The sequence below is a fragment of the Aspergillus aculeatinus genome (assembly GCF_003184765.1).
Source record: "Aspergillus aculeatinus CBS 121060 unplaced genomic scaffold BO66scaffold_9, whole genome shotgun sequence".
NCBI lineage: Eukaryota > Fungi > Ascomycota > Eurotiomycetes > Eurotiales > Aspergillaceae > Aspergillus > Aspergillus aculeatinus.
Window position 1 is genome coordinate 306272 of NW_020291478.1, and position 27677 is coordinate 333948.

Sequence of the window (27677 nt, forward strand, 5' to 3'; positions counted from 1 at the left end):
TCTTAACCCGGAAGGTACGCGACGGGTAGTCACGGGAATGTGGCTCGGGTCAGGCACACCCGCGCGGCACTGTGGCTGACCCCGACGGCAACCGCGGATATCCGCGACGACGCTAGTTGTGCAAGAAATTTGATCTATACCGGTGGTCCCTGGAGTGTAGTCTACTCCGTAAAAGAATCTGATTGTACAGTACAGTCCCGAGACCCAGACCCAGAGATAAGAGACCAACGTTGCAGCTGTCGGTCGGGGCAGCAGAATTTCTCCTCGGGAGAATTAGGGGCCACGCGGAATGCACTGCATGCGCGGTTATCCTCGCTGTTGTTTTCTCTTACATCACCTGTCGGCCGTGCGGTTGCGTCTTGTCTAGATCTTTCGAGGCATCATTGAGGATAGATTGCAGATTTGCAGGACCATTTCGATTTCGTCATGCATGTCTACACCATCTGGCTGACATCACAGGGAATAACGTTAACTATCAGGGCATATGATATGATTTCATTACTATCAAGTCAATGACCGCGTGCCATTGTCATGTTTTGCGGCCACCTACGGCCAGCTCCATTATACACGCATGCCAGTCTGGCCCACGGCGCGGCCCTAAAACTCGCCGGGGCCCTTGCCGAAGTGGCCCCCGGTCGGGACCGTCAACCACGGCACCGAATTGGTATCATCCGTGTCCGACCCAACGTTGTTTCCCCACCAGCTCAGCGTGATCCCGTTATAAGTCAGCGCAAAGAAGATGATAATGGTCGCAATCGCCGTGCCCGTGTCCATGGCCGCCTGCAGCAGATCTGTCCGTCATGTGATTAGCGCGATGTCCATTCTTCGACGTGGGACGACTTCCCCCAACTCACAGTTGTACTTCTTCCACCACAGGAAGGCCCGTTTGCGGATGAGGTGCATGAACACGTATCCGAAGATGAACCAGAGAGAATATTGCGCTGCGGGGTGTCAGCATGTTTACACCAGAGAAAAGCAAGGATGGGCACAGACTGGTGTTGGCAGGCGGGATGTTGCCCGCTCCATTGAAGAAGATGGGCACGTTGATGTACTTAACCCAGCTGTTGGGGTAGCGGCGGTAGACTAGCCACACAGCTAAGGTCACCACAGGCTAAACATAACGTTAGGTCCATCGACACGGGGGATGGGGGAGGACTTACTCCGATGAGGAAGAAGTACATAAGCGCGTTGTACACCTGCCCCGACTGGAACATGCGTTGCGGGCCGATGGTTCCCCAGATCAACGAGGCGTTATACATTACCTTAGCACCAGCACAGGTGAACTTCTGCGAGTTCTTTGGGTCACACAGCCCCGTGATGTTGCCCATCATCCAGCGAAAGACTAGCGAGTGTCAGCTTGGGGTGTCACCTGAACTGGTGGAGAGAACATACCGCCGGTCTGAGTCATGGTGGCTAAGATGCTGGAGTAGATCTGGGCGAAGAAGAGGACCCGCGGCGGGATTTTCTGCGCCAGTTAGAGTCGATCCTTCAAACAAACATGTTGGACACCCACCATATATTGTCCCAACTTCAGGTCCTGCGCAAAATCCATTCCATGCTTGACCGAGTTATACCCATAGCACTTGACCATCATGTTCGCGATCGGCTTTCCGGGCCAAGCATATCCCGCAATCAGCTCGGTGATGATGTTCAGGAAGACACGCTGGTTGGTGGTCCCCTCGAGGATCCCCTCGGGCACAATCAAGAAGACGCACATGCCGCAGCACACGACGATGAAGCCCCACACGGGCAGGCCGGTTTCCCAATACTTGACGGTGAAGATGCCCAGTCCGGCCGTGACAACGAACAGAATCCCATACCAAAGATCAGGCACCTCCCGATAAGCATGCATGAGCCGCCGATGGATATCCTCACCGCCGTGGCGAGAGTTCTTGAATTTGGCCCAGATCTCCGAGCCATTGTACAGATAGGTGTGCACCACGACGGCCGTCACAGCGGCGAACGAGAGGCCGTAGGTGAGCGAGTAGGACATGGAGATATACATGGGTGAGTACTGTTCGTACTTGCTGAGCACAAAGTCCAGGTTTTCGTCGACAACTCGAGAAACATTGTAGGAGCTTCCGGTGTTGTCGAAGGTGGAAGAGGAAAGCAGAGGCAGGCTGCGCAAAAGGAAATTAGAAAGTACTCATAATTTGGTAGACCATGACTCGACTCACTATGCACTGTTCCAGACATTCGTGTAGTACAGAATCGGCGAGAGGAAGAGATAAAAGAAGACCACCACCGCAAATGCATTGCAGGTGATATAGAAGGGGGTCATGAGGGGGTATCCTGCATAATTGATCTGAGTCCAGTCGAGACTAATTGGAATCAATCCCAGGCCAGAATTCATCTGCACATGTCAGTCCCAACCCCACCAAAAAGGATTGAAGGAACACTTACCCCAAAGATGGTGTTGACCTTCTGGTTCTTTGGGGCAATCCAGGTGGCAAAGGCGAACGTGCTCAGACTGGTCCAGATGTAGTCTGGGAACCAATAGATCACAAAGCCGATGGCAGTAAAATAGGCAAAGAAGCGATAACGGCTCATCTTCCAGCCGTTGACTGTTGCGCGACTTTCCGGTTCATGGAGTGCTCGGAACAGCACCGTCGACGACAACGATGACGGCCAGATGAGTGCAGCTGGATAGACGAGCCAGCGACGCGCAAGCCCAGCCAGCCCGAAGCTGATTTGGTTAGACAGGGTCATTACCAGCGACGGGGGCAGATCTTACCCTAGCATCTGGGATGTCAGGAGGTAGATGAAGGCGAAGCCTGCTCCAAAATCACGATTCCAGTACTGGGGCATCGTGATGGCTACAAGAGAGCCCGAAGCATATGCCGTGCTGGCACTAATGTTGACACACTATTGATGTCAAGTCAGATGGGCTTATAGCACAGGTAGTGGATCGCGCCAGCAACTCACGATAGTGATTAGAGCATGCTCCTTGATGCTAAACTTCCCGGGATTGATGTCGAACGTAAATCTGCCCAGGGGTACCCTCCACCTCGGGAGCTTCTCCCATGCTCTTCCAACCGGATAGACCAACAGCTGAGCCACGACATATTGGAGAGTGAGCGAGGGCTAGTCTTGTCAGCATTTACCCCCATGCGCAGAAAGGAGCCAGCTTGACGCACATAACGGAGACTGAAGAATTGATTGACGGCCGCGAAAATCATGACAAACACTGTGGTCAGCACCCAGGCGCGCACCGCTACAGAGTGTTAGCAGAGGCCCAAAGCCAACTCGAGAGCTTTGATGTACTGACTGTTGCATGGCGTATTAGGATCATCCGTATTGGGCACACAAGCAGCTACTTCGGGGACTGCGCAGTGTTTGAGCGATCAGTATGTGCAATGCATTGGTCAAACGAACCGCGCCCATCTAAATCACTTACAAGGTGATTGATCGCCATCAACATTCCATGTAAAGGCCTCAACTGCAGTGACTTCTCGGATCTCGGCAACGTTCACCTCCTCCTTCTCCTCGTTGCGCTCCAAGCTACTCCCATCAGCGTCTACTCCTGCCAAGTGTGTCTCAATCTCGTCTTTGGGCTTGCCGGTGGCACCGACTTCCGAAGCCATGGTGGGGAGTTTGGAGTGTCACAACGATGAATCTGAAGCGAGGGGCGACAGTATGCGACCGAGCCGACCGTCAGGCATTTATAGTGAAAAAGATGGATTCGATATCTGATCGCCACCGCGGGTGTATCGTGCAGCAGCGATACAGAGAAGGAGGGGAGCAGGGGGGCTGCAATAGTTGGAGGGCGTCTGCAGATGCTGGCTTACGATAGACCCACCCGATATGGCAACAACGCCTAAAAGCACACCATCCGCCCTAGACATTCCCTGCCATAGCCCAGAGGTCTTACTCCTTACCTACTAGGTACTCATGCAACCCTTACTTCTTGCTTCGACGCAGGGAAAGGTCATCCTCAAGTCTGTTCTCATTCACCTCTTTCCAACTGCGACAGAGCAGATATTGAGACCGCACCGTCTGGAGGGCTTATCTAGCTTGCCAGCCAAGGTCAAGATAGTCAACGACACTCTGATATCGCTCTTTTCGTGATTGGCCGGGCAAGAAAGGTATCAGAACCGACAGCAGGTGGGTAACGCTGCTCATTGCATCCGGGCCTGGCTGGCGGTTTTGCTTGCGTATTTTAGTTCGATTCTCAACAACTGGAGCTGATAGCACGACGAACCACGAGAGTCGCACGCCATCCAAAGCGGAGTCAACTATGCTAGTTGCCGTCAGGCCACCCTGCAGCCATCAACCATCTACCCCACGTACGGAGGAAGAGGAGACAACAAGCATTGACACGGAGAGTGGAAGGTCTTTCCGCTTGCCAAGAGTGGTGGTGCAGTCCAGCGGCAGCCGTCGTGGCAACAGATAAGCTCGTGGCCAGCCCGCGAGGCACGGCTTGTCATACCCCGCTCGGAATTCCCCGAGCTCGAAAGAGTGAAGGGGTGGGCGACAGCGGCCTCAATTGGAAAACGATAGTTCACAGATGTCAGATGATGGTGGCCATCGACGAAGGGACAAGGCATGCTTCATGCATCGAGGGTCAAACGTCATTTGGGGCGCACTTTGCGTTGCAAGAACTTGTCTGCCCTATGAAAGTCAGTCCAAGTGTTGCTGATTGTTTCTCACGCCTCCAAATGGCGTGCTAGGAGAAGGACTCAGCCCGGAAGGTGGTGAATAGACCGGACGAGAAATCGGTGCCTCCACAACAAACCGAGCTAAAATCAGAGCTTCGACCGGGCCGGCGAGAGACACCAATCAGCGAGCCAGGCTGAAGGCTCGGGCCAATCTCTCCGGACCACCCCATAATAAGCATAAGTAATCACCGCACTCCCCTAACAATTACACCGTATTTATCTCAAACTCAGAGGCCATGATTCGCGTTTAGGCTATCTTCACCACACACACACTCAGCCTGACTGAGAGTTGCAGGCAGCCGCTTGGTATTTTTCCCGTACCGCCTGTCCGGCGATCGGAGCCCGGAACTCCGGGATCGGCCTATTCGAGCCTCGGTTGATATCCATGCATAGTCTGACTTGAATCCGGAAGAAGAGCCTCGAAGCTGGAGCCTGCATCAATGACAAAGAAATGCAACTATCAGGCTGGTTCAATCTTTTGTGTATTGTTCTAACCTAGTCTGCCGTGGTGAGGATGCTATCATCTATATGTTTAGGCCAGAGATTGTACGGCAAACCGACCCACATACTGAGTATATATACGTAGGTATTTGTTGTACACATTTCGAAGCAACACAGAAGCTCAGATCATATTTTCCCCCGTCAGTCACAAAAGAGTGTCTTACGCCAGTCCACATATCACAGACGGCTCTATTTCATTTATGAGGACGTAGTGTATGCAGTCACAGAGAGCCTGGTGCGTGCAGTGGTAGCACCACGCATACGTTCACAGCTGCATATGCTGGCATGGAACTAGCAATGCCACCAATTCCGACGCATACCCACTCTAGCTCAACGAGGCATTCTGCAGGGTCCTGGAAGACTGGAAGTAAGCTCAGAACAAAGAATGTCGATCAATAGCCTTATAACAGAATATTCTACAGGTCTGTTCCATTTTCACCTCCGGAGATTAACTCGGACATAAGATTGGCGCACGCCGGGGACACCGACGGCTATAGCTCGGAGACCTGCATGTCGCTTGCACGGGTTTCATCTCGGGTCGCACGAGAGAACTAGAAACAATCTCTATCTCGAGATTCTGACATACTGCCAATCGCCCCGCCCCGTCGAGTCAAGCATCTGTTGATTGCTCGGCTGTTCGGCTTGGTCTTGACGGTTGCGGAAATATCCGCAGCTGCAGGTGAGACGAACATAACGATGGGCTTGAATTTGGCGAGATGACGTAGCAAGTCTCAGCCACGGCTCGTATTGGAAATCGCCTTCATCTAAGTTATTGCAGTGGACACCGTTCAGCACTTTAAGCGTTGGGCTTGGCAGCCGGAGTTAGCTGTCATGACTTATCTCCTACGGGAATAACCTCCAGGCTGACACGAGGAGACAAAGAGCATCGTCTATGAAGATGCATATAAGCAGTGCGTCAGCCCCAGGAATCATTTCTCAGCTCGACAACACAAAGTGAGTACAATCTCACATTCACCAACACAGCCGAAATCCAACAGCAGCAATGGCCAACAACACCGACCTCAAGATCGTCTTCGGCGCCATGACATTTGGCAAGCCCAGTACGCATCCACCACACCCCCCCTCCACTGACCGAAGCACGACCCTAAGCGAGAGATAGACACCCTGGGTGCGCGCGTCTCCGACAACGCAACCGCATCCACCATCCTCGACACCTTCCAAAGACACCACCACCGCGAGATCGACACCGCGCGACTCTACGGCCACGGGTCGTCCGAGGAAATGCTCGCCGCGCTAGCCTGGCAGTCGCGCGGCCTGACCGTGGCCACGAAGCTGTACCCCAACGCGAGCAGCCAGGTCCCGGGGGTGGAGACGTACACGCACACGGCTGCGGACGTGCGGCGGGGGCTGCAGGACAGCCTGGGCGCGCTCGACGCCGCGCAGGTCGACCTGTTCTACCTGCACGGGCCGGACCGGCGCGTGCCGTTCGCGGAGACCCTGCGCGAGGTGCACCGCCTCCACGCGGAGGGCCGCTTCGCGCGCTTCGGCCTCAGCAACTTCATGGCCTGGGAGGTGGCGCAGATCTGCGAGCTCTGCATCCGCCACGGCTGGATCCGCCCCACGGTCTACCAGGGGGTGTACCACGCGCTGCAGCGCCGCGTGGAGCCCGAGCTCCTCCCCTGTCTCCGGAAGTACGGCCTCGCGCTGTACGCGTTCCAGCCGCTGGCCGGCGGGTTCCTGACGGGCCGGTACGCGCGCCACCAGACCGAGTTCGAGGCCGGGTCGCGCTTCGATCCGGCGATCGTCCAGGGCGCGGTGGCGCGCGGGCGGTACTGGAACGATACGTACTTTGATGCCCTGGAGAGGATCCAGGAGGTGTGTGCGCGGTTGGGGTTGACGGTGGCGGAGGTGGCGCTGCGGTGGCTGAAGTATCATTCCGAGTTGCGGGCGGAGCTGGGGGATGCGATCATCGTTGGGGCCAGTAGTGTCCGGCATCTGGAGGAGAATCTGGCGGATCTGGAGAAGGAGCCGTTGCCGGAGGAGGTGGTCGAGGTGCTGGAGGAGGCCTGGGGGTTGATTCGGGGGGTTGCGCCTAACTATTGGCACTGATTTTGAGAACGGCGTTTATGTTCATGAAGCGTCGAGGTAGCGCTGTACAGCACACTTTAAACTGGAGGACGTATTGCTCATCATGTTGAAACAGAGAGACTTCATCAACAATGATATTCCATGCGATATAGCCCAGCCACTCGTTTTATGTACAGGTACAGTATAGTCACATCTCAATAATCATAACATTCATAGTAACCCTTCAGATCAGTTCTTGGGCTGATGGCTCGGTGCCCGTCCCACTCGGTCCTCTCCCGGGTGCCCTCCAACCTTCGTCTGGAATTCTTTGTTTGAGACCAGCTTCTCATCCTTGCTGGGGGACTGGGCGCGGAAGACGAGAGCGGCGCCGGCAATCATGCCGAAGATACTGAAGAGGGCGAGATTTCGGGAACTACATGAAGTTATGAGTGTCTGCATTACATGCACTGTCGATGACAAACATAGTATGACTTACCGAACTGAGCCAGGGTGGCCGTTCGTGATGCCTCCGGAGTGTGCAACCATGATGACGATTGCTGTGGAACGGGGTTTGGTGGTGGTGGTGGATGATTCTGGTTTTAGAGTGCTTGCTTTCAGGAGATATGATTGAATGCAATAGCCTCCTACCACAATCGACGAGAGGACTCAATTGTTGATATATGCTGTGGTTGAGACTACATACACATGACGTCAAGTACTACGCGTATATCCGTCGGATATGTTTCGTTCCGCCGGATATACAGAACACATGTGGCTACGGAGTACCATGGGATGCATTTTTTTGCGTCAGGAAGACGTTGACATGAGCCCTGTGGATTTGGCTGATTCGAGTGGCGAGGGTGGTGGTCATGCGTGTCCAGATCTCAACCAAACTGCTTCTTCCAGGCGTTGTCATGGCATGACCCGATAAGCTTGAGCCGATAAGATACTCGATCTTCGCTTTGGGTCTGCCCCATACAGTACAATCACAGAGAATTGATCGAGCCAGTCTTCTACGCGCTCATTTATCCACCCATCATTTCTGTTCGTGAACTACACGTAGATATCATTGCCGCGTTTTCACTGTAGAACATTACATTGAGTGCGATTATGTTAGATTCCAGAGATCGAGAACTTCAGGCCATCGACTCTAAGCCTGATGCTCTCGAGTGCGCAATATTTTCTGGGCCAACGACGGTCGTGAATTAAGACTCTTGGACCAAGATTAACCTGACAGATCAAATTGGTGCATACCTATAACCAATACCCGAGTATTGCATGAAAGACACGCAGGCAAAGTCTCGCGACCTGCGGAAGATTGACAAAGTCCAAGCTCGAAGATCTAGACTGGGCCAGATCGACGTTCCCCGGTCCTCCACGGCTCCATTCCCACGAAACAGCCACGGCAGAGCTGTTCTTCGTGATAGACAAAAACAAGCTCAATTCTGGCCACTCGCCATCATGGAAAATGTAAAAGGGACCATCCCCATTTACCGAAGCTAAACCCAACCGAGCTCCGCAATCGGGGGCGCTCCGCAATCCCGACGTCATCCATGCCGAAAAACCCACCGATCCCGATTGCCGCGATTCTTGAACTGGAATCAACAACATCCACAAAAAAAACCACCTACCTTTCTTTCTCATTCTTACCCCGCGCAGCCCAATTCCCCTTGTTTCTTTCTCAGAACTACACACACACATCCCTAAAAATGTCACCCACAACATCAACCTACCTCTTCGGAGGCCCCAAGTAAGTCCCGACCAAACACCCCCCTCAATCACCTCCACCTCCACCAAGCCACTAACCCACTAACCCACCCAAAAACAGCCCCTGGACCCCCGAAGACTGGACCTCCTCCGACGACCGCGTCCGCGGCGGCGCCTCCCACTCCTACCTGACCATCACGCCTTCTTCCTCCTCCGACGAAAAGACCACAGCCCGCTTCCACGGCACCCTCGACATCCACACCCTGGGCGGCGCCGGCTTCGCCTCCCAACGCACGACCACCACGACCAAAGAATGGGACCTCTCCCGGTTTTCGGGGCTAGAGGTGCATGTCCCCCGCGCCGACGACAAGCGCTACACCCTCACGCTGAAGGATGAGATCCTGCCGAATCGGCCGGACGGGCGGGAGCGGAGCTCGCTGTCGTGGGAGGTGGACTTCACCGTGCCGGAAGGGGGTGGGAGGTTGCGGTTCGCGTGGAAGGCGTTTCGGCCGACGTACCGTGGGAGGGAGGTGAGGGATGGGGTCAAGCCGTTGGATTTGGAGAGGGTGAGGAGGGTGGGGATTATGGTGAGGAGGTGAGTTTTTTTTTTCTTTTCTCCTTGAAACTTGGGGGGGGGGGTGTCTTGCTTTGGGGGAAGGGATTTGTGCTGATGGTTGTGATTTATAGTTTCTTTGGAGAGCAGGAGGGGGAGTTTGAGTTGGTGGTGGAGTCGATTCGGGGGTTTGAGGCCCCCAAGGAGGAGATGAGGTATAAGGATGATGTGTCTGCGACTACTTGTGCGGTGGATGAGGAGTATAATGAGAAGTGGGGTGAGGAAAGGGAGGGGGAGGCGCTGAGTCTCCAGGCGCAATGGATGAGTAGCTCACGGCCTTGGGATCGCTTGAGGGCGATGTTCTGCTGTGGGATCTAGTATTCTTTAGTTCCATCAAGACGAAGGTCGGGTGAAGCTAAAATAGAAAAAAACAACACTATGGATGCGATTACCTTATCTATCTACCTCCCCAAGCATACAGTACACTGCTGTACATACTCTCACTCTCCAACCACCGACTCACCCTCCCGAACAAAAGCCTCCACCTCCCCAACCAGCCTCTTCAACCGTCTCTCATCCTCCCCACCCACCGTAACAGCTACATAACTCCTCCCCCCCTCCACCCCCTGCACCCAAGCCGTAACAATCATCCTCCCATCCTCTATCTCCCTTGCAAACCTCTGCACCCACCCGCTTCTATCCCCAACAACATACACAGGCGACAAGACCGCCACCTCCATCAAACCCCTTCCCACAAAATGCCCCCGCAACAACCCCAGATGATACGACCCCGTCACCCGCGGATTCACATCCACGATCACGTGTCGCCCCCCATTCTCCTCGGTCATCACATCCGCCCCAACCGGCCCGTAATACCCCTCCGCATGTAAACTCTCCGCCAAAGCGACGACAACCCCCCAGTACCGCTCCTTGAGCCGACGCTGCGCAGGGAACGACACCCACCCGCCGCACCACTGGCCCTGGGCGTTGAACTGCTGCCGCGAGGCCGCGTGGAAGATCGCCCTGCCCGTCTGCGTGAGGAAGAAGGAGATGCCGTGGGCCTCGCCCGCCACGAAGGGCTGGAGGATGAGGGTCAGGGGGTGGAGGTGGGCGTTCTGCGGCGTGACGTGCGGGAAGGAGGTGTGTAGGATGGCGCGGAGGCGGATGCAGGCGTCCGATCTGTCGGGTTCGGAGCGGATTAGAAACGTGCCGCGGCCGGAGGCGGCGACGGAGACTTTGATGACGAAGGGTAGGGAGGGGTACGTCTGGATGGGGCGGAGCATGCGGGTGATTTCTGCTTCGATGGCCGCGGGGTGGTCCGCTGTTTGGGGGGTGGTGGGGTCGATGATGATGGAGGTCGGCGTCGGGAGGGAGGAGAGTGCGAGCCACCGTTTGCTGAGGAGGTGGTAGTGGGTCTCTGGGGGGAGGATGTGCGGGAGGTGGGCCAGTTCGTCTTGCGGGACGATGATGGCGATCTGTGTGTTGGGCGGGAGGGGGGCGATTGCGGAGGCGTTGCGGGGGAACTGTAGCTTTGGTCGTTGGGTCGGGTGCAGCTGGGCGTGGAGGGTGAGGATATCGGCGATGGCTGGGGACGGGGGTTGTTCTGGCTTGTTCTGGCTTTCCGCGTCGGTGGCTGCGGGGAGCGAGTCGAACAGAATGACGGGCGCGCGGCCGGCGATGAAGGAGTAGCGCTGCGCGATGCCGCGCTCCAGGATGTTTTGCGTCGCGTTCGGGGCGGTGGTGTTGGGGAAGGTGATGCCGTACAGGAAGTGCTCGGACGAGAAGGGGTGAGGCATCGCCCGCGAGGGCTGGCTGGGGTGTGGGTACGCAGTCACCACCCCATGAGGTTCGTCGCTGTCCAGCGAGTAGAGGTCGTCGAGTGTGGTGTCTAGGATTATGGTCATGTCGGTGGCACTCATGATGGATAATGTCTAAGATGTAGATCTAGTCGTCAAGGGTCAATGATCGTACTTAAGAGTGACTCTCGCAATTTGACAGATTTACACCCAGGAAGGCTTCAGGTGTAGATTCTGTCTAGCCATACTATCAATTTATAGACGTCAATTGGCGTCATGAAGGAAAGGTCGACCGTTGCCTGATTCCGTCGGCGTATGTGTTCCGATCTATCTTCTATGGAACGATCCTAGCCAAGATGACATGTTACCTCATTGTTTCTCGGCATGTAGACTGACACAGCCTGCTTTAGGAGAAAGTATGAAAGACTCATCACTGAGATTTCTGCTTCTGAAGTTCGTTGAGTGAGATAGTACCAGAGGATATGGAAAGGTAAGGTACAGGCAACGTGTCTCAGCCCCAGCGTTTCGAGTCGTTATCGCATCCTGCGGGAAGCGGTGGTGTTGAGTACTGGGGTTTTATGGATCAGTCAAGCACCTCTCCGCGGCAATCTATGTCTCAGATCAAAAGTAAACAACCCTCGTGAACAAAGATATCGATTAATCACTAATTAGATTTATCAGGCCGGCATATTTAGGTATCATTTCACACATCGCATCAATCACAATCCCAGAGCATTGAGGATTGCCTTTCCGACACCAGTGGCACTGGCCGGGTTCTGGCCAGTGATGACAGCACCACCCAGACCAGCGACCTGAGAGACGACAACCTTCTCGCCCCAGGGCTCATCAGCCTTGACGTACTTGCCGCCGGAGACGCGGTTCAGCTCCGTCTCCAGCATGAAAGGCATGATGGGGCTGAGGCCGACCTGGTCCTCCTCAGTGTTGGAGAAACCGGTGACCTCCGCGCCAGCAAGAAGAGGCTCGCCGGAGGGGGTGGTCGCGTTAATCAGCACAGCAGGACCGTGGCAGACGGCAGCGACGGGCTTCTTAGCAGCAGCGAACTCCTGGATCAGAGCCAGGGACGTCTTGTCGCCGTGCAGATCGTACATCGCTAGCGGGGATCAGTACCATTCTCAATCGACAGGCTGGGGTGACAAAGAGACTTACGTCCGTGACCGCCGACGTAGAAGATGGCGTCGAACTCGGAGACCTTGGAGGCGACATCGGACAACTTGACGGTGTTGGTCCAGAGAGCCTCCTGCTCCTTCAGGAACTTGGTCGAGGAGGGGTCGCTCTCGAACATCTTCACGGAGCTGGGGTCGAGAGGGGCCTTGCCACCCTTGGGGGAGGCGATGACCAGCTCGGCCTTCTCATGGAGAACTTCCCAGGGGTGAGCGAACTCGGGCTATTGACAGTGTCAGTCGCTCATCGTCACAGAGATTGATCTTTCGTGCGGATCGCGGGGTCCTCACCAGGTACCAACCAGTGGGGTGGTTGTTAGCAGGGAGGTGGTCCTGAGAGGTGAGGACAACGAGAACCTTGGGAGCCATGATGAATAGTGTATGATCGATGTGAAGTTGACTATATATCGTTGCACTCGATCAATGCCTCTTTCTTTGAGGTTTATATAGATGTTGCAGTCGCAGAAATGGATGACATCAAGAGCTCGACCATGATTATTCAGCAGCACAAAACGGGAACGGGCGGGGCACAGGAGACTTTCCTCAAAACTGATTAGTCGGTTCTTGAGCTATCGGTGGGATTCTAGCCCGGGTGGATTCCCTCACCTCTTTTTCCTTACACAATAAAACATGCCACTGCTTTCTCTGGGCTTCCAGAGGGGCTTCCATATCATGATTGGATGCAGATCGTCCAGTATTCCCGAGAAATGGTCTTAAATCCGGGGTTTCATGCAAGCTGCTTACACCGCATGGGGTGGACCCACCCATCCCACGCTACGCTGTAAGAAGACCCCAACTTTCGAGCAAGTTCAGGGCGTTGACAAAGCTACGGACGAAAAGGAGACTGAAACAAGCTATTCGGAAGGATTTACAAGCAGCGGAGAAGATACAAGTACTCTCTACCTAGTACTAACTATAGATAAGCTTCAGGACTGAGCTGGCCCGAGATCCGAAACTAATCAGGTTAATACATGCTGGGCAATGCTCGCTTGATAGCTTCCAATCGACGAACTGTTTCATGTCCGTGAGTCGTAGACCTGGTCCACAGGAGTCATCATCAATGCCGTGGTTGATTGCCCCGGATCACCCGCAAAGGACTGTGGAAGATTCGAGAGTCGATTGTATAAGCTTTGAACCAGCTGGAGATGGCGGTCGACGCATTGTTCTCTTCGGGATTACAGAACTACAAAAGCACGACCGCTGGGATTCAATTCTCAGACACGAACACACAAGATAGGCACGAAATTGTTCTCTATAGCTTTCTTCACTTGCTTTACCCACTTCACTATCCTCACAGATGAGCCAACACAGCGTCTGCACCAGAAACCTATGTTGAAGATTAGCAACCCCTGAAACAGAGCCGGTGAATGCAAGCCGGTGTCTTACCTTGACTCCCTTCTCTGTCTCAATCTGTGCGTAAGTCACCTTTCCGTGGTCAATGATGATCGCGAATCGGCCGGTGCGGCCGCCGTTCGCCCAGCCGATGGAGTTGGCGAACTTGGCATCGGGGTCGGAGAGGAAGAGCTAGGCTCGTCAGATGGGAAGCAGGAGACTCGGTTGAACAACATACGATATCATCGCCCTTGATGTTATTGGCCTTGCCCCAAGCACTCATCACAAATGGATCATTGGAGGCAATGACAGCGACCACCTCCACTCCCTTCTCTCTCAGCCGCGGAAGATTCTGGATGTACCCCGGAACGTGATTGATGGAGCAGGTGGGGGTGAAGGCTCCTATGGATTTGGATCCGCATCTTAGTACGCATTGTTCCACTTAGAGAGAAAAAACATGGGGTAAATTAGAACGCACCAGGCACGGCGAAGAGCACGACTTTCTTATCGGCCCATTCTTTCGAGGCGTTGTAGTTGATGGGAATTCCGCAGGAGGTGATCTCGCCGCTCTCCTCGGTCCAGGGGATGTACCTATACAAACAGATTCTCAGTAAATATTCATCGCTTTACCCTGGCAATTAAAGACGCACTGGAACACAACGTCAGAGGGGAACGAGTCTCCGGGTTTCAGGGCCATGGTGATGTTAGACGGATTTGATTGTTGTTGATTGTTGGGCAAAAGTCAATTGAAAACGAGGGGGAAGGACGAGGAGAAAGTGCGGGGTTGGCGTTCTTAAGGGAGCGAACACATCGATGAATCAGTGGCGGTTGATGAGTTGTTAACTTACTTGTTATGCAGCTCGTCACTCCGATGCGGTCAAGCGCGAGGACCTCGGCGCTTTCCGTCCGCATCCCGCATCCTGCCTGCCTCTGAGATACTTCAGCTCAGATACTCAACTCTGGAAAATGAAACAGATCAAAATCTATTCAGAACATACAAATCTATTTACAACAATCAGATCGTTTCTCATGACCCCACTTCTAGCCCCCCTACAGGGCCCGTCCAAACTGGACCGGTTTTTCAACCGGGACTCCCAGCGTCTTTGCAGCGTTGATCACCCACTCCGGTTCACGCAGGAACTGGCGGGCCAAAAACACCAGATCAGCGCGTGGGAATGATCCAGACAGGGTGGCCTCCGCTGCGCGAGCCTCTTCCGCTCCTTCCACAATCTCCTTCGCCTGCTCTGCGTCCGTGATGTATCCAACGCTGCCCACAAGCGTCGATGCCCCAGCTTCCTGAATTGCTTTGCGAATATGACCTGCCAGGTCAATCTGATAATTCTTGTTGCTCATGTGAATGTTCTGGTCCTTGTGGTTACCACCAGAGCTGACATCCACTAGATCAACTCCGAGTTCCGGCAGGTCCGCAACCAAGCGAACCGTGCTGTCGAGATCCCAAGAGCCGGACTCGGCCGCCACAGCCTTTCCATCCAGCCACTCGACCGCGCTCACACGCACAAACAGTGGGGTGCCGCTGGGAATCGCCGCTCGAATAGCCCTCGCGACCTCCCGCAGAAGTCGGGTGCGATTCTCGAAGCTCCCACCATACCTGTCCGTCCGCTTATTGGTAACCGGACTCAGGAATTGATTGAGAAGATACCCATGCGCTGCGTGAATTTCAATGACATCCACACCAGCTCGGACGGCCGCCTCAGCGCTTCTGGCAAAGGCCTTGACCACCTCGTCAATCTCCTCGGTGCTCAGTGCCCGTGGCGTCCAGTATCCCTCGCCTGTGCCGTCCCAGATATGTTCCTTCCCACCTGATGGCCCGACAATATCAGAAGGCCATCCGAATGCGTCCTCGTCCGACTTCAAGGTTGGCTTCCCGGCCTTCGTGGCTAACCAAGGAGCCGTCGTGCTGGCCTTGCGTCCGGCGTGGGCCAATTGCACCGCGACCTTGGCGCCCTGAGCGTGGCAGAAGCGTACAACCCGCTCGAGAGCCTTGACTTGCTCCGACTCCGGGGCTGTGTCCCACAATCCGACATCATTAGGGGAAATGCGACCGTTCGGTTGCACGGCGCTCGCTTCAACGAAAACTAGACCGGCGCCTTTGAGGGCGAAATGGCCCAGGTGGGCGACGTGATAATCGGTTAGGGCGCCAACAAGAGGAGAGGACAGATCGGGTTCAGCGGAATACATGCACATGGGCGAAACCACGACACGGTTCTTGAGGGTCACGTCGCGGATCGTCAACGGGCGGAAGAGGGTCGGCGTGGCGGCATCGCGGGGTTGAACGGCAGCGCCGGCATTATTGGCGGGAGTGTAGTAGGGAAGGTGGTCGGCTTTGACCACGAGAGTAGAGGGGCTCATGATGGCTTTGGCAGGCACAAACAGTTCAATCTGGTAAGTGAATCGAATATCATGGTAGGCTTGGACAATGGGAAGGTTCTTATATTTGCACCCAGCAAGCTTTACAAGATGGCGTCAGAGAAGTGTCGAAGGAGCTGCTGACAAATGCCGTGAGCACGGATGCATTATTAATTGATGTTATCGCAGGGCACTCTTTGAGACACGAGAAACTCTCATGATTTCCTGCGGCATTTACTGCGCGATTTCCTTGATGTCCCACATGAGTTTCTCCAACACTCCTGTCCGCGTTGACCAAATAGAATCGTGGTCGGTCCCCGGCATTACCACGGATTCGAAAGCCACACCACCGCCCAATTCGGCACGCGTAAAGCACTGTACAAAGTACTGCTGCCCTTTGGAGCCGATCATACTATCTTTGTCCGCAAAAATAGCTTTCAAACGCAGGGGCGCCTCTTGTGGATGATGCTGCTTGTGATCCTGTTCCAACTGCCCCAATTGCCGGACATAAGCCGGGAGATCCTCACAAGCCCCCCACAGCCCCAGCGGCCCTTTCTTCAGACAGATCATCGCCTCATCATTGATGCCGGTGGAGCTTTCGGTAAACATGTACTCCATGGTGATCTTCTCTAGCTTCTCCACAGCTTCTACAGGCATTCCGTATGTGGTAAGACAATCGTCAGCTTCTTCGGGATCAAGGCTCTTGCCTATTCCGGGTAAGCTGGAAGACATATTCGTCAGGATGCCTGAACTGGCACCAAAAGCAGGTGTTGCCTTAGTCAAGGTGAATCCAATAAGCTTGTTCCACTGATTAAGCACCGCCTTAGGAAGCATCTGAGCCATCTGCATGGACAACACATCGGAATGCTTGGGCTCGACCCAGGGTGCTGACCGATCCGTTAGCGAAGTCGTATGAGGTGCTATCGTAGTCACTGCCACTCACCGAGAAGCATTGCGATTGGTGTCTGAGGCCATAGCAAATCTCTCTTGTGCACAAGCAAATTCAACAGGTAAATGGTGCCCGCACTGTGCGAAACAGGCACCACATGCGAGATTGACAGATAGTCCAACAGCGCTGTCACAGTTTCTAGCCAGACAGAGACTCGCTTCTCGATTGGAACAGGCGTTGATCCGCCCAGCCCCGGGCTGTTATTCTTAGTAACTTGACTTGCATCCGATTCGGAATAAATGATGAATACGAGCGAGCCACTTACCGATCGATGGATAGTATTCTGGCTCCGATCACATTTGCTAAGTGGTCTTTGTGATAAAGCCATAGTCGGCTCCCTGCCATACCAGGAACGGCTAAAATCGTAGGTACCGGAGCTCCGTCTTCGTGCTGACGCGGCCCAACATCAGCATATGTCACAGCCAACGGGCCATGATCTGCTGTCGCGGGGAGAATGAACCGCTGATGGAAGCGTCTCTGCGCGGTGAATTCGAACAACTCTGGAGTGTCTGCCATGGAAGATATATATTTATACAGTAGAGATGTTTGCAAACATTGATGTGAGGGCAAGAAGAAAACAGCATGAGGCTGCCTGCAGCGAGCAGGAAAGCATTTTCATATTCAGGAGGAAGGATTCGGACAAAGAAGACCTTTTCCCAGGTTAGGTTAAAGCTGACTCGTATAACATGCGGCGCCTCATTCGCTCGGGTATCTAGGCATCAGCGTCTTGACGAGTTTCACTGAATCACACTAAATATAATTAAAGCCTGCTTATCGTCGCGGTTAGGCGGGGCAAAATGGACCCGTGACGGCCAACAGGTATGTACCTTAGTTGCCGCACGGCGTGCAAGGTAAGCCAGCCCTTTCAAAGCTGCCCTTACAATATCGGCGTTAAGCCCACGTGCCTGACGCCTGGATGACCGGAAAATGAGCATATCTCATTGTTTGGAATAGCACCAAATGCGCATGCTGCCTCTTTACTTTCTATAGCTGGGGTGGTCACTGGGCGGAGGGGAGGCGGCAGAGAAGCAAAGATAATGCGGTATTCATACGTCGAGCTCTGTGGGGGTTTTCCATCAAACAGACTAGGAGAACCGAATCTAGATGATGCAAGGTGCAATGGGTCTACGACTTCCGCAAGTGCGGCATGATGATCACAAAATGTCAAGTCGCAACCTATTCTTGATGTCAGAATTGCCCGCGAGGTGATGCTATGTTGACACCAGCACAAACTGACTCACACTCCAATGTCTACCATCAACTTCCCGGTCAGGTCTGATGATACTTTCTCTGACACAACAACACTTTCTTGAGCAATAGCAAAGCCAGAGATACAATCTGAGAGCTTCTCATCGAACAAACCGGATACGCAAAATGGCCCCTTTGAAGCGATCCAAAATCACAAATCTTGTCAAGAAGCGCCTGTCGACCTCGTCACTGAAGGCGAGATGGGAAGCTTGCATGACACTGGTCGCTCCACATGGCCCAGAAATGCTTGAACTTCTGCTGGACTGTATCTTGTGCTTGTTGATGCTTTGAGAAAGAATTTTTGATGCGCGGGAGACAAACAAGACAAGTCGAAGAAGAAAGAGGCTACCGTCATCAGCAAATGCTGCGCTGCTTGTGAACGTTCGCGACACGTTCGACTTCGGCGGCGGGCTCCAGTGGACTGGCTGAGAATGAGCGTCCATGCTTAGAGGAAGATGGCACGAGATTTGCATTGCATAAAATATGCTGAGAACAAAAGAGCCTCTCTCAGGTGCTCTTCTCTTCTTGAGTATCGATGAAAGGCTTCAGCCCGAAGAACTTCCAGACGCGGGCACTGTCCAGCTCCTCTTTGCCCTTGGTGGAAAGAATCAACTCGGCCGACCCGTCACTCACGTACATCACACTCTTCTTCTGCACATCGTCAGCCTCGCCTGCTGATAGTGGATACGCCTACTCACCAGACCAAGCGTCAACTTTGTCGCACCTTCCCACCACTTTGGCTGGTACTCGACAAGAGTCTTGCCCTTGATTGCTCGCACGATGTTCTTTGCAACCACCTCCGCCTGCTGAAATGCGCCACGAGCATTCTGCACCGCATCCACCTCAACCACATCTCCAGCTGCGTATATCCGACTGCAGGCCTTATCCACAAGCTGCAAAGTAGGGCGGACGCGAATGTGCCCTGACTCAGCGATGGACGAAGACGACACCTCTCCCACCAAGCCTGAGTTTGGCCTTTGCCCGACGCATTTGATCTACAACCGTCAGCAAGCTCCTCGCTCAAGAGTATACACGCCCAACCTACCAAGCAATCACACTTCACCACTTGACCTGACTCCAACTTGACTTCTTCCATTAGCTCCAGCTGGTCGTCCATCACAACCCTCTCCCCCAACAACACCTTCACCCCCAGCGCTTGCAACCCATCCAACGCCCTCCGACTCAACCCTTCCCCATACCCTCGATTCAACAACCTCTCCCTCGAGTGCACCAACGTAACATTCTTTTCGGGATACCGCTCCTTCACATCCCCGGCCATCTCCACACCCGCCGCGCCACCCCCAAGCACCACCACATCCCGCGCGGTCCGAATCCTCTCCTGCTCGCCTCTCAGCATCACCATTCCCTCTTCTTTTGTCCTCCCACCAACCCGCGACGGTAACCCCGCAGCCACTGCCCCCGTCGCCACAACCAAATACTCAAACGCAATCTCCTCGCCCGACTCCTCCAGCACGATCTTCCCCTCTCCCGCACCAGACTCGAGAACAATCCTCCCCACGGCCCCAGTAATCCATGTATACGCCCCCTCCGCCACGGGCGCAAGATACCCCCTGTAGGGGATGAAAGCCTTGTGTTCGTGGCCCGCCGCAACACAGAACCGAGGCAGGACCCACGTGAGTTGGAAATGGGAGTTCCGCTCGATGACGACAACGCGGTAGCCCGTCGGGAGGGTGGAGGCGAGAACCCGGGCGGCGTGGTAGCCGGCGAAGGAGGCGCCGATGACGACGATGTTCTTCGGGTCCCGGACGGTGCGATAGGTTAGGCGGTGGAGGCGCGGGGTGAGCGCGAGGGCGATGTGGGTGGTGACTTGTTGGAGGGTTAGGTGGAGGGTTTTGAGGATGAGGAGGAGGGTGCAGAGCATTTTTGTGGGTGTTTCGTCACTGCCAGTGTTTGGGATTATCAGAGTGGTGCTTGCTTTTTTTTTTTTTTTTTGTGAAGGAGTCAGTAGTGGTTGGGTGAGAAGTCAAGTTTCCCCTGTTGTGGTCTCTGGGGACAATGGACTGGGTGAATGAAGACGTATATATACGGTCCCTACTGTCTCCTAATACAGGACAAAAGGATTCGGTTGCTCCGAATGAGCTGATCTAAATACTAGTACCGTTCTACTCCCCACTGTTGTGACCGGACATCTTATCTGATCCGATCCGATGATCGGGGGTTCCATGGTTCAGCCTGGTGATTGGCTGTGGGTGCAGGTGGGCTATACGAGGTGACCCCTCATAGGCTGGAGGATGCAGACCCCAAGATTCATTGTAGCTTCATTTGATGAACGGAGATGAGTTTCGGGGCGGAGACGGGGTTCGGGCGCGGTATATCCGTCTTCGGAGAATTGGATTTGTCTAATGTTTTAGATGCTGGGCCTCTCTGTAGCATAATATATCCGTACTGCCGTGAGAGAGCAAGTTTCCCTAGCTCGAACAATTGGATAATTGTCGTCGATTGGCTTGTGATGATAGGCGTGCCGTTCCCTTAGCGTAGAATTAGAGTGCTTCAATGGGGGTCTTGGCCATCGACTGTGTAGATACTATATCCTTCATGGAACCAATGAATCAAAAAGCATAATCGCAAGGGACATCGGAATTTTCAAATGATCCGTTCACGGACTCAGTTACTGCATGTAACAGCTCGGATTTGTAATGATGAATACTAGGTGTCTATGTCATACTATGCACATCATGCGAAACTGCAGGTGGTCGTGCGTCCGAGGTATGGCGGGCTCAGGGTCAAATAGGATCACCTCAGAAAGAACTTGTGGGCCAAGGGATGGCCAAGTCATGCATCAGAAGCTGATTCAAGGAAACCATAGGAGAGACTGCCTGAATCTGGCAATAGAAAATTCTCCGAGCAGATGCATTGTACGCGCCCTATTCGTCATCTTCGTGCACCCCTTGCATTGGAGGAAGCTAAAGAGGGAAGGGAGCCCCAGGCATCGTCCGGCGTGGAATGTTCTTCCACCTCCGCTGAGTTCTCAACCCGTTACTTTTACCACTTCATCTGAGAGGTGAAGATAATGAGTTCATGGACACAAAACTTCGATTAGGATGCTGTATCTGTCTGAGAATGCCTTGTCTGGTTCGAGAGACGGGGCATTCCCCAGGGCTACATCAGAAGCACACTCCATATGATCTATGAAGGAAGATGGTCGCATCGACTAATGCCCTACATATCAGACGTCGGTCCCTCATCCCTTGCTCGCCCCTCCAAGTCACAGACAAGCTTAGTCGACCTTCAAGAGCAACCTCTTCGAAGCTCCATGATGATCACCTGGCTCCTCAATCCCAGGAGGACGATTTCTCTCTGTGGTCATGACAGGCGTGGCCTATCACATCACCTTGACTGCAAAAGATACACGCGGTCATGACGTCCAGCATCACCAACAAGGGGGAGTCGACTTGGCAGCTGTGTCGATCTCTCCAGCATGGCTGGCCGTGAGAAATGCGGTAGCTGCTGTAGCCTCCACCAGGCATGGCCCGGGATATTCTCCCCGTGAAAGGCCTATCTATATGTTTCCCTGGCTTTGACGCTTTCCCCAGGCAATTACATCCGATAAAATGAAGACAGAATCGACAGCCATAGTCTCCGAGTCTATTGCGATGGACGAGTACTTGCTCAAGAACCAACTTGAGCTCACAGCCGACGGCCAGTACGTCCGCTGGGGCAAGTATAACAAGAAGCAGCCTCGCAACTGGCCGACCAGCCGGAAGACCTTTGATAGTAGTATCATCTTCCTTCTGGATACATTCACGTATGTTTACCGCTATGTATGAGCAGAAACGGACAATAGCTGACAGCTAATAGGACTGCCACAAGCACAGCCGGAGTAATACCGCCACCCCCTGCCCTGTTGTGTATTGTCGGAGGTTTCTAACGTGTCTAGACATTGGCGGCTCAAAAGGCTCAGGTTGACTATCATATCGGCAATACCCTTGCAACATTTATCTTCGTGACACTGTAAGAGATTCGCTCTACGGCTAGGGCTGTGTCGATGATACTGACAAGACAGATTTCTCGTGGGTCAGATATTCGGAGCTGTCATATTTCCACCCTGGTCGGAGTCCTTTGGCCGCAAAAACCTTTACATCATAAGTTCTGCGGGAAGTGCAGTATGCTGCTTGGTTATTGGGATGACGCATTCGCTGGGTGCGGTGATCCCGGCGCGTATCATTGCGGGATGTCTCTCGGCGGTACCCTACACTGTTGGCGGAGGCAGCATTGAGGAGATGTTCGATTCGCGGGCCAGGATATGGGTGATCTTCATCTGGACCATTGCGTCTAACGTGGGCTTACTGCTTGGGCCCATCATGAGCACATATATCTCTGCTCACATGGATTGGTATGCTTCGTTGTCTGCATCACACCTGTAGCACTATTGACTGACATCCCCAATCATTATAGGCGCTGGGTATTCTACATTTACGCCGTCATATTCGCCGTCCTTACCGCGTTCTTTTTCGTCATCAAAGAATCCCGTCCATCCCTCCTCCTTTCCCGCGAAGTCACGCGAATCCGCCACGAGACTGGCAACGAGACCCTACAGCCGCTCAATCCCGACCACACCCCGAATTTCCGAACATTCGTCCGCGTTTCCCTGTTCCGCCCCCTGCAGCTCTTCTTCGGCGAGCTGCTTATCTTCATCGTCGCCATCATGATTGCCTTCTCCTTCTCCCTGGTCTATATCTTCACCGAAGCCCTGCAGCCCATCTACGAGTCAATGGGCTACACCTCGGCCCAGTCGTGCCTTGCTTTCGTGGCAATCGGAGTGGGGGTAGTCTTCAGCACCTTCACGCGGTTTCTGGATCATCGCATCTTCGATGCCCGCAAAGCCGCGAAGCAGCCTGTGAAGCCCGAAGATAAACTGTACGGACTGGTGATTGGCGCGCCCATCTTCGCCCTGGCGCTCTGGTGGTTTGCCTGGACGATCCCGCCGCGCATCAGCGATCTCCCCTGGATTGTCCCGACCATCGCCTTGGTCATGATGGGGTTTGCGCTCAACGAATTCGACACCGTTCTGTACGGGTACCTGTCCGACAGTTATCTGAGTTACGCGGCGAGCGGAACGGCAGCCGTCCAGTTCCTAAGGGCGATGGCCTCCGGGGCTTTCCCGCTGTTCACCCGACAAATGTTCGATGGGATGGGGGCCAATGTCGCGGTCTCGGTGCTGGCGGCCCTGGCGACGGGATTCTGTGCCGTGCCCGTGTTGTTCATGTGCTACGGGGAGCGGATCCGGGCTCGGAGCCAGTTTGCGAGGTTTAGTTTGGAGATCGAGGAGGAGCTGGGAACTACGGGAGAGGAGAGGGAGAAGTGAGATTATTGGTGAACGGGGTGTGGATTGAGGAATGAAGTATATAACATGCCTGTATAACGGCCGTGGTTGCGATGTGTAATGATGAGGAAGTGATGGGTGTGAACCAAAAGGTGGTTGACGGTGGCAGTGATGTTGCGAGTATATGATGAACTGATAACTGTGTCATAGAGGTTGAGTCATGTCATTGAACGAATCTTCCCTCTTTGGTCATAAGCAGCATCACGACCTCCTAGTTATTAGCATAATCCTCCCAACCCACCTCCACTTAGACCTTTTCAAACCCCCAACCCCCGCCCCAACCTCACCAAGTCCTCCTCCCTCCAATCCGTGACCAACATATGGCCCGGCTCATGCGCAAACACCAACCCCTCGATTTTCTCCCCGGCAGCCTCCACCGCCAACTGCGGCGTAACCCCGCAAGCCTGCAATATTGACATGACAAATTAGCAATGAAACCCAGCCTACAACCCCAACCAAACCTCCCCACACCCCCTCGTAAGGCCCCACATCCCACCATCCCCCGCACTTCCCCGGGGAAATAACGTAAAATCAACATGGCAATCAAGGAAGAAAGAAAAGAAAATACGCACCCAGAAAACCGGCACCTCCCCCTCTTCCACAGGCACCGGCTCCCCAAAGTCGGGCGCCTGCAGATCCCCAATCCCCAACCGGGAGAGCGCCTCCCACCCCCAATCGACGGGCTCGCCGTGGGTGGCCAGGAACGGCCGCGTCAGGGCGCGGACCCGCTCCACTTCGTGGGCCGGGTACGGCCGCATGGAGACGACGGTGCGTCCACCGGTAAAGATGCCCGCGGGGAGGAGCGGGATGGTGGTGCGGTACATGGGGACGAGGGTTTGGGTGGTCTGGTGGCGCGGGGGCAGGGCGGCGGCGGTGAGGGCGGATTCGAAGGAGTAGGAGCAGCCGATTAGGAAGGATACGTATGCTTCATGCTGTGCGGGTTGTTGAGGGGATGGGTCCGGGTTCGGCCAGAAGGGGAGGAGGGTCTTCTGGTGCGTGGCGATGGGTTTGCCGTGCTTGTAGATGCGGTAGAGGGGGCAGTCGGTGCGGATGTCGAAGTCGTCTGGGCCGGTGGTGATGCAGCCTGCGGGCTGGATGCGGTGGGGGTTGCCTGGTTCAGTGGAGATGCCGAGGAGGGGGCAGGCGACCGGGTTGCGGAGGCAGAGTTGGTGGAAGTCTTGGCTGTAGCGGGCGGGGAGGATTAGGAGGTTGGCTTGCAGGTGGCCTGGGGCTAGGCCGGAGGTGTTGGTTATTTGGTTGGCGCGGCTGGCGAGGCGGGTTTGGTGGCTTGGGAGGGTGTCTTTTGTCATTGTGCTTTCGTTTGTGAGTAGAAGCTTGGGAGTGTCAATCCAGCTGTCTTGTCTGTGTAAGGTAAGGTTCTGCTGTTGATATAATGTTATGCAATCAATTGGTAGTTCTGCTCGAAAGTAAATACCCCATATCAGTGGTATCGGCATGTGGGCTCCGATATGCGGGATGGCGATGATAAGCATCAGTCGATCCCCGCATCACAACCCCATCGTCTCGAGGCACTGCACCAATGACATCCTCGCTATCTCCACCGCTTATCAGACTATCGGGCCGATGCAGCTGTAACCCTGGTGAATGCTTTTGTCAATTGCCGGTGATTGGCGTACCGGGTTGGAGATAGCCGGTTTGGAGACTCCCCTCTTTCCCCTTTCTTATCGCCGGGGATCTATGTCACTTTGACAAGTGCCAGAGCCTTGATGTTTCCACGGTTCTTAATGTCGCCCCTGGCACCCCCTTGAGTGTTCCAGGTCGGAGTGACAGCTGTCTAGGGCCATCAATCTCTATCCATTTGTGACACTAATGTCCTTTGAACGTGCGGATGATATCCCTCTGGACCGTAAACAGACGGTCCAGAAACCACCCCCGCAGAACACCACCGAGGAGACCGATGTGGGCGATATCGACGATGTGGTGCTGGATCCAGTCAAGGAGAAGAAGCTTCTCCTGAAGCTGGACCTTGCTTTCGTGCCTATCATCATGTTGACCTATTTGTCCTGTTTCCTCGACCGGAGCAACATCGGTGTGTGCTGTCCCAGACGAGTGTCTTCATCTTGCTAAAGGTCCTCAGGAAATGTCAAAGTAGCCGGAATGCCCGAGGACATTGGGGCCTCGACCAACGAGTTCTCTATCGCTGTCTCGATCTTCTACGCCACTTACGTCCTGCTTGAGTCGCCATGGGCGGTCGCGATGAAGAAGCTGACCCCCCGCAACATCCTCACGGGCTTGTGCATCGTCTGGTCCATCACCACCGTCTTCACTGGCTTTATTCACAATGTCGCCTCTCTCTACGCCACCCGTCTTATCCTCGGAGCCTGCGAAGCGGGTCTTTTCCCTTGTCTGAACCTATACCTCACCATGGTCTACCGGCGCGAGGAGCAAGCTAAGCGAGTCTCGTACCTGATGAGCTGTGCTGCCATTTCTGGTGCAGTAGGAGGCTTACTAGCCTACGCATTACTGCACATGGACGGTGTTGCAGGGAAAGCTGGTTGGAGGTATTCACCCCTCCCCCCCCCCCCCCGGGATACATTGTCTTCTTGGCCCTAGTGTAGGGCAGCTGACAGCCAACAAAATAGATGGGTCTACATTATCGAGGGCCTTTTCAGCATCATCTGTGCGCTGCTCGTCTGGTTTGGCCTCCCCAACGACCCGACAACCGCCTACTTCCTCACTGAAGAAGAGCGGTACATGATGCGTGTCCGCAACGCTCAGCGCCAGAAATACATGGGAAGCGACCACTTCAGCTGGGAGGAGATGCGACTGGCCCTGCGGGACCCCAAACTGATCTTTAGCGCTATCACACAATTCTGCCAGGACATCCTGCTCTACGGGTTCAGCACGTTCTTACCGACCATCCTCGGGAGTCTGGGCTACAACTCGTTGATGAGCAACGTGCTCACCGTCCCGGTGTACATCTGGGCCGCCGCAGTATCCGTCACGGTCGCGTTCTTCGCGGATCGGTACTCGAAATTCGCTGTCGTATGCATCTCCCCAGCATTAATAATTCGTTGATATTTAGCTGACCAGACTCCGTCAACAGTTCATCGTCGGAACCAACATCTTCGGCATCGTGGGCTACATCCTGCTGCTGGCCGTTCCCTCCGACCCGGTCAAATACTTCGCCACCTACCTCTGCGGCGTGGCGGTGTACACGGGGGTCGGGCTGAACGTGGCGTGGCTGAACGTGAATTTCGCCCCGCAGTACCGGCGCGCCCTGGCCGTCGGCCTCCAGCAGACGGTCGGCAACTGCGCGGGCATCGTGGCGGGCCAGGTGTACCGGTCGTCGCCGTACGTGCTGGGCAACTCGTTCTCGATGGGTGCGTTAATTGTCGCGCAGGGGGTGGTGACGGCGCATGCGCTGTATCTGCGCCGGGAGAACCGGGTCAAGGCGGAGATCTTGGAGGGGAAGATGGAGGACCGGCGGCGGGTGCAGTCCGGGGATGCGGAGTTGGAGTTCAAGTACATTTATTAGTATCGTATTGCACCTTACCCTACCGGAGGAATTATGGATCGGTCCAATGAAACCTACTCCGGTTGTCGTCATACCATACTTCCACCTTGAACTCCCCCATTCCTTTGTGTCAAGTCTGTGGATGAAAAGACCCATGGGGGCAGAAAGATAAGGTTAACCGGATTAAAGCCCGCGCCAGCCCAGCCAGCCCTACAGGGCGACTGTGGTGTCCCGCTGATGTCACCCACCCACCCTCCCACTCAACACCCACCCCGAGTATCGCCTGGGGACTGCGCCGCGCCGATGACGCAACGACTTCGCACGCCCAGGAACCAGGCCGCGCGTAATACTCTTTTTCGCCCGCGGGGGATGAGGTATTTAACCTTGAAGGTTTTTTGTTCTCTTGGAAACAAGAAATTCACTACATATACCTCTTTTCGGGATCTGTTGTTGACGAGATTCTTTTTCTGCGAGTTGCACTGAGATTATCCTTTGCACATGACCGCCGATAGACTCTGCACATTCGGCAAAAATT

The 27677-nt window shown here is 54.5% G+C and overlaps 13 protein-coding genes across 13 annotated transcripts; 4 read left to right on the forward strand and 9 right to left on the reverse strand.

Moving 5' to 3' along the window:
* Positions 1-597: 597 nt before the first annotated feature.
* On the reverse strand, positions 598-3584 carry BO66DRAFT_435829 (OPT superfamily oligopeptide transporter; the record flags this gene model as incomplete). Its single annotated transcript, XM_025650880.1, has 13 exons — positions 598-791; positions 855-941; positions 994-1111; positions 1161-1342; positions 1393-1465; positions 1514-2120; positions 2178-2353; positions 2404-2686; positions 2735-2865; positions 2926-3084; positions 3138-3214; positions 3269-3325; positions 3398-3584. The coding sequence occupies 13 exons, from the start codon at positions 3582-3584 to the stop codon at positions 598-600; spliced, it is 2331 nt and encodes a 776-aa protein (XP_025506755.1).
* A 2316-nt stretch (positions 3585-5900) lies between these two features.
* On the forward strand, positions 5901-7229 carry BO66DRAFT_469160 (aldo/keto reductase family protein; the record flags this gene model as incomplete). Its single annotated transcript, XM_025652705.1, has 2 exons — positions 5901-6220; positions 6280-7229. The coding sequence occupies exons 1-2, from the start codon at positions 6163-6165 to the stop codon at positions 7227-7229; spliced, it is 1008 nt and encodes a 335-aa protein (XP_025506756.1). The 5' UTR covers positions 5901-6162.
* Positions 7230-7362: 133 nt separating this feature from the next.
* BO66DRAFT_469161 (uncharacterized protein) lies at positions 7363-7968 on the reverse strand. The gene is made up of 2 exons (XM_025652706.1): positions 7684-7968; positions 7363-7620 (listed from the first exon to the last, which is right to left on the reverse strand). Exons 1-2 carry the CDS (start codon positions 7731-7733, stop codon positions 7437-7439), a joined length of 234 nt encoding a protein of 77 aa, XP_025506757.1. The 5' UTR covers positions 7734-7968; the 3' UTR covers positions 7363-7436.
* A 928-nt stretch (positions 7969-8896) lies between these two features.
* On the forward strand, positions 8897-10018 carry BO66DRAFT_469162 (CIA30 family protein; the record flags this gene model as incomplete). The annotated part of the gene is made up of 3 exons (XM_025652707.1): positions 8897-8937; positions 9016-9489; positions 9582-10018. 3 exons carry the CDS (start codon positions 8897-8899, stop codon positions 9823-9825), a joined length of 759 nt encoding a protein of 252 aa, XP_025506758.1. The 3' UTR covers positions 9826-10018.
* BO66DRAFT_316369 (putative solid-state culture specific protein) lies at positions 9948-11351 on the reverse strand (the record flags this gene model as incomplete). Its single annotated transcript, XM_025643509.1, has 1 exon — positions 9948-11351. One exon carries the CDS (start codon positions 11349-11351, stop codon positions 9948-9950), a length of 1404 nt encoding a protein of 467 aa, XP_025506759.1.
* Positions 11352-11962: 611 nt separating this feature from the next.
* BO66DRAFT_316178 (type 1 glutamine amidotransferase domain-containing protein) lies at positions 11963-12793 on the reverse strand (the record flags this gene model as incomplete). Its single annotated transcript, XM_025643494.1, has 3 exons — positions 11963-12354; positions 12411-12648; positions 12716-12793. 3 exons carry the CDS (start codon positions 12791-12793, stop codon positions 11963-11965), a joined length of 708 nt encoding a protein of 235 aa, XP_025506760.1.
* Positions 12794-13353: 560 nt separating this feature from the next.
* On the reverse strand, positions 13354-14554 carry BO66DRAFT_389521 (peroxiredoxin family protein). Its single transcript, XM_025646811.1, has 5 exons — positions 14407-14554; positions 14235-14347; positions 13995-14158; positions 13811-13948; positions 13354-13751 (listed from the first exon to the last, which is right to left on the reverse strand). The coding sequence occupies exons 1-5, from the start codon at positions 14451-14453 to the stop codon at positions 13716-13718; spliced, it is 498 nt and encodes a 165-aa protein (XP_025506761.1). The 5' UTR covers positions 14454-14554; the 3' UTR covers positions 13354-13715.
* A 163-nt stretch (positions 14555-14717) lies between these two features.
* On the reverse strand, positions 14718-16241 carry BO66DRAFT_251107 (NADH:flavin oxidoreductase/NADH oxidase). Its single transcript, XM_025642958.1, has one exon. It carries the CDS (start codon positions 16124-16126, stop codon positions 14807-14809), a length of 1320 nt encoding a protein of 439 aa, XP_025506762.1. The 5' UTR covers positions 16127-16241; the 3' UTR covers positions 14718-14806.
* Positions 16242-16357: 116 nt separating this feature from the next.
* Positions 16358-17588, reverse strand: BO66DRAFT_409174 (alpha/beta fold hydrolase; the record flags this gene model as incomplete). Its single annotated transcript, XM_025649161.1, has 3 exons — positions 16358-17010; positions 17067-17269; positions 17338-17588. 3 exons carry the CDS (start codon positions 17586-17588, stop codon positions 16358-16360), a joined length of 1107 nt encoding a protein of 368 aa, XP_025506763.1.
* Positions 17589-18827: 1239 nt separating this feature from the next.
* BO66DRAFT_316216 (NAD(P)/FAD-dependent oxidoreductase) lies at positions 18828-20202 on the reverse strand (the record flags this gene model as incomplete). The annotated part of the gene is made up of 3 exons (XM_025643497.1): positions 18828-18971; positions 19019-19315; positions 19366-20202. The coding sequence occupies 3 exons, from the start codon at positions 20200-20202 to the stop codon at positions 18828-18830; spliced, it is 1278 nt and encodes a 425-aa protein (XP_025506764.1).
* A 1732-nt stretch (positions 20203-21934) lies between these two features.
* BO66DRAFT_343806 (MFS general substrate transporter) lies at positions 21935-23824 on the forward strand (the record flags this gene model as incomplete). Its single annotated transcript, XM_025644499.1, has 3 exons — positions 21935-22086; positions 22345-22674; positions 22737-23824. 3 exons carry the CDS (start codon positions 21935-21937, stop codon positions 23644-23646), a joined length of 1392 nt encoding a protein of 463 aa, XP_025506765.1. The 3' UTR covers positions 23647-23824.
* Positions 23825-23921: 97 nt separating this feature from the next.
* BO66DRAFT_426762 (DUF1445 domain protein) lies at positions 23922-24974 on the reverse strand (the record flags this gene model as incomplete). Its single annotated transcript, XM_025650303.1, has 2 exons — positions 23922-24068; positions 24237-24974. 2 exons carry the CDS (start codon positions 24972-24974, stop codon positions 23922-23924), a joined length of 885 nt encoding a protein of 294 aa, XP_025506766.1.
* A 520-nt stretch (positions 24975-25494) lies between these two features.
* BO66DRAFT_368301 (allantoate permease family MFS transporter) lies at positions 25495-27186 on the forward strand (the record flags this gene model as incomplete). The annotated part of the gene is made up of 4 exons (XM_025645329.1): positions 25495-25714; positions 25763-26186; positions 26268-26670; positions 26732-27186. 4 exons carry the CDS (start codon positions 25495-25497, stop codon positions 27161-27163), a joined length of 1479 nt encoding a protein of 492 aa, XP_025506767.1. The 3' UTR covers positions 27164-27186.
* Between the last annotated feature and the right edge of the window lie 491 nt (positions 27187-27677).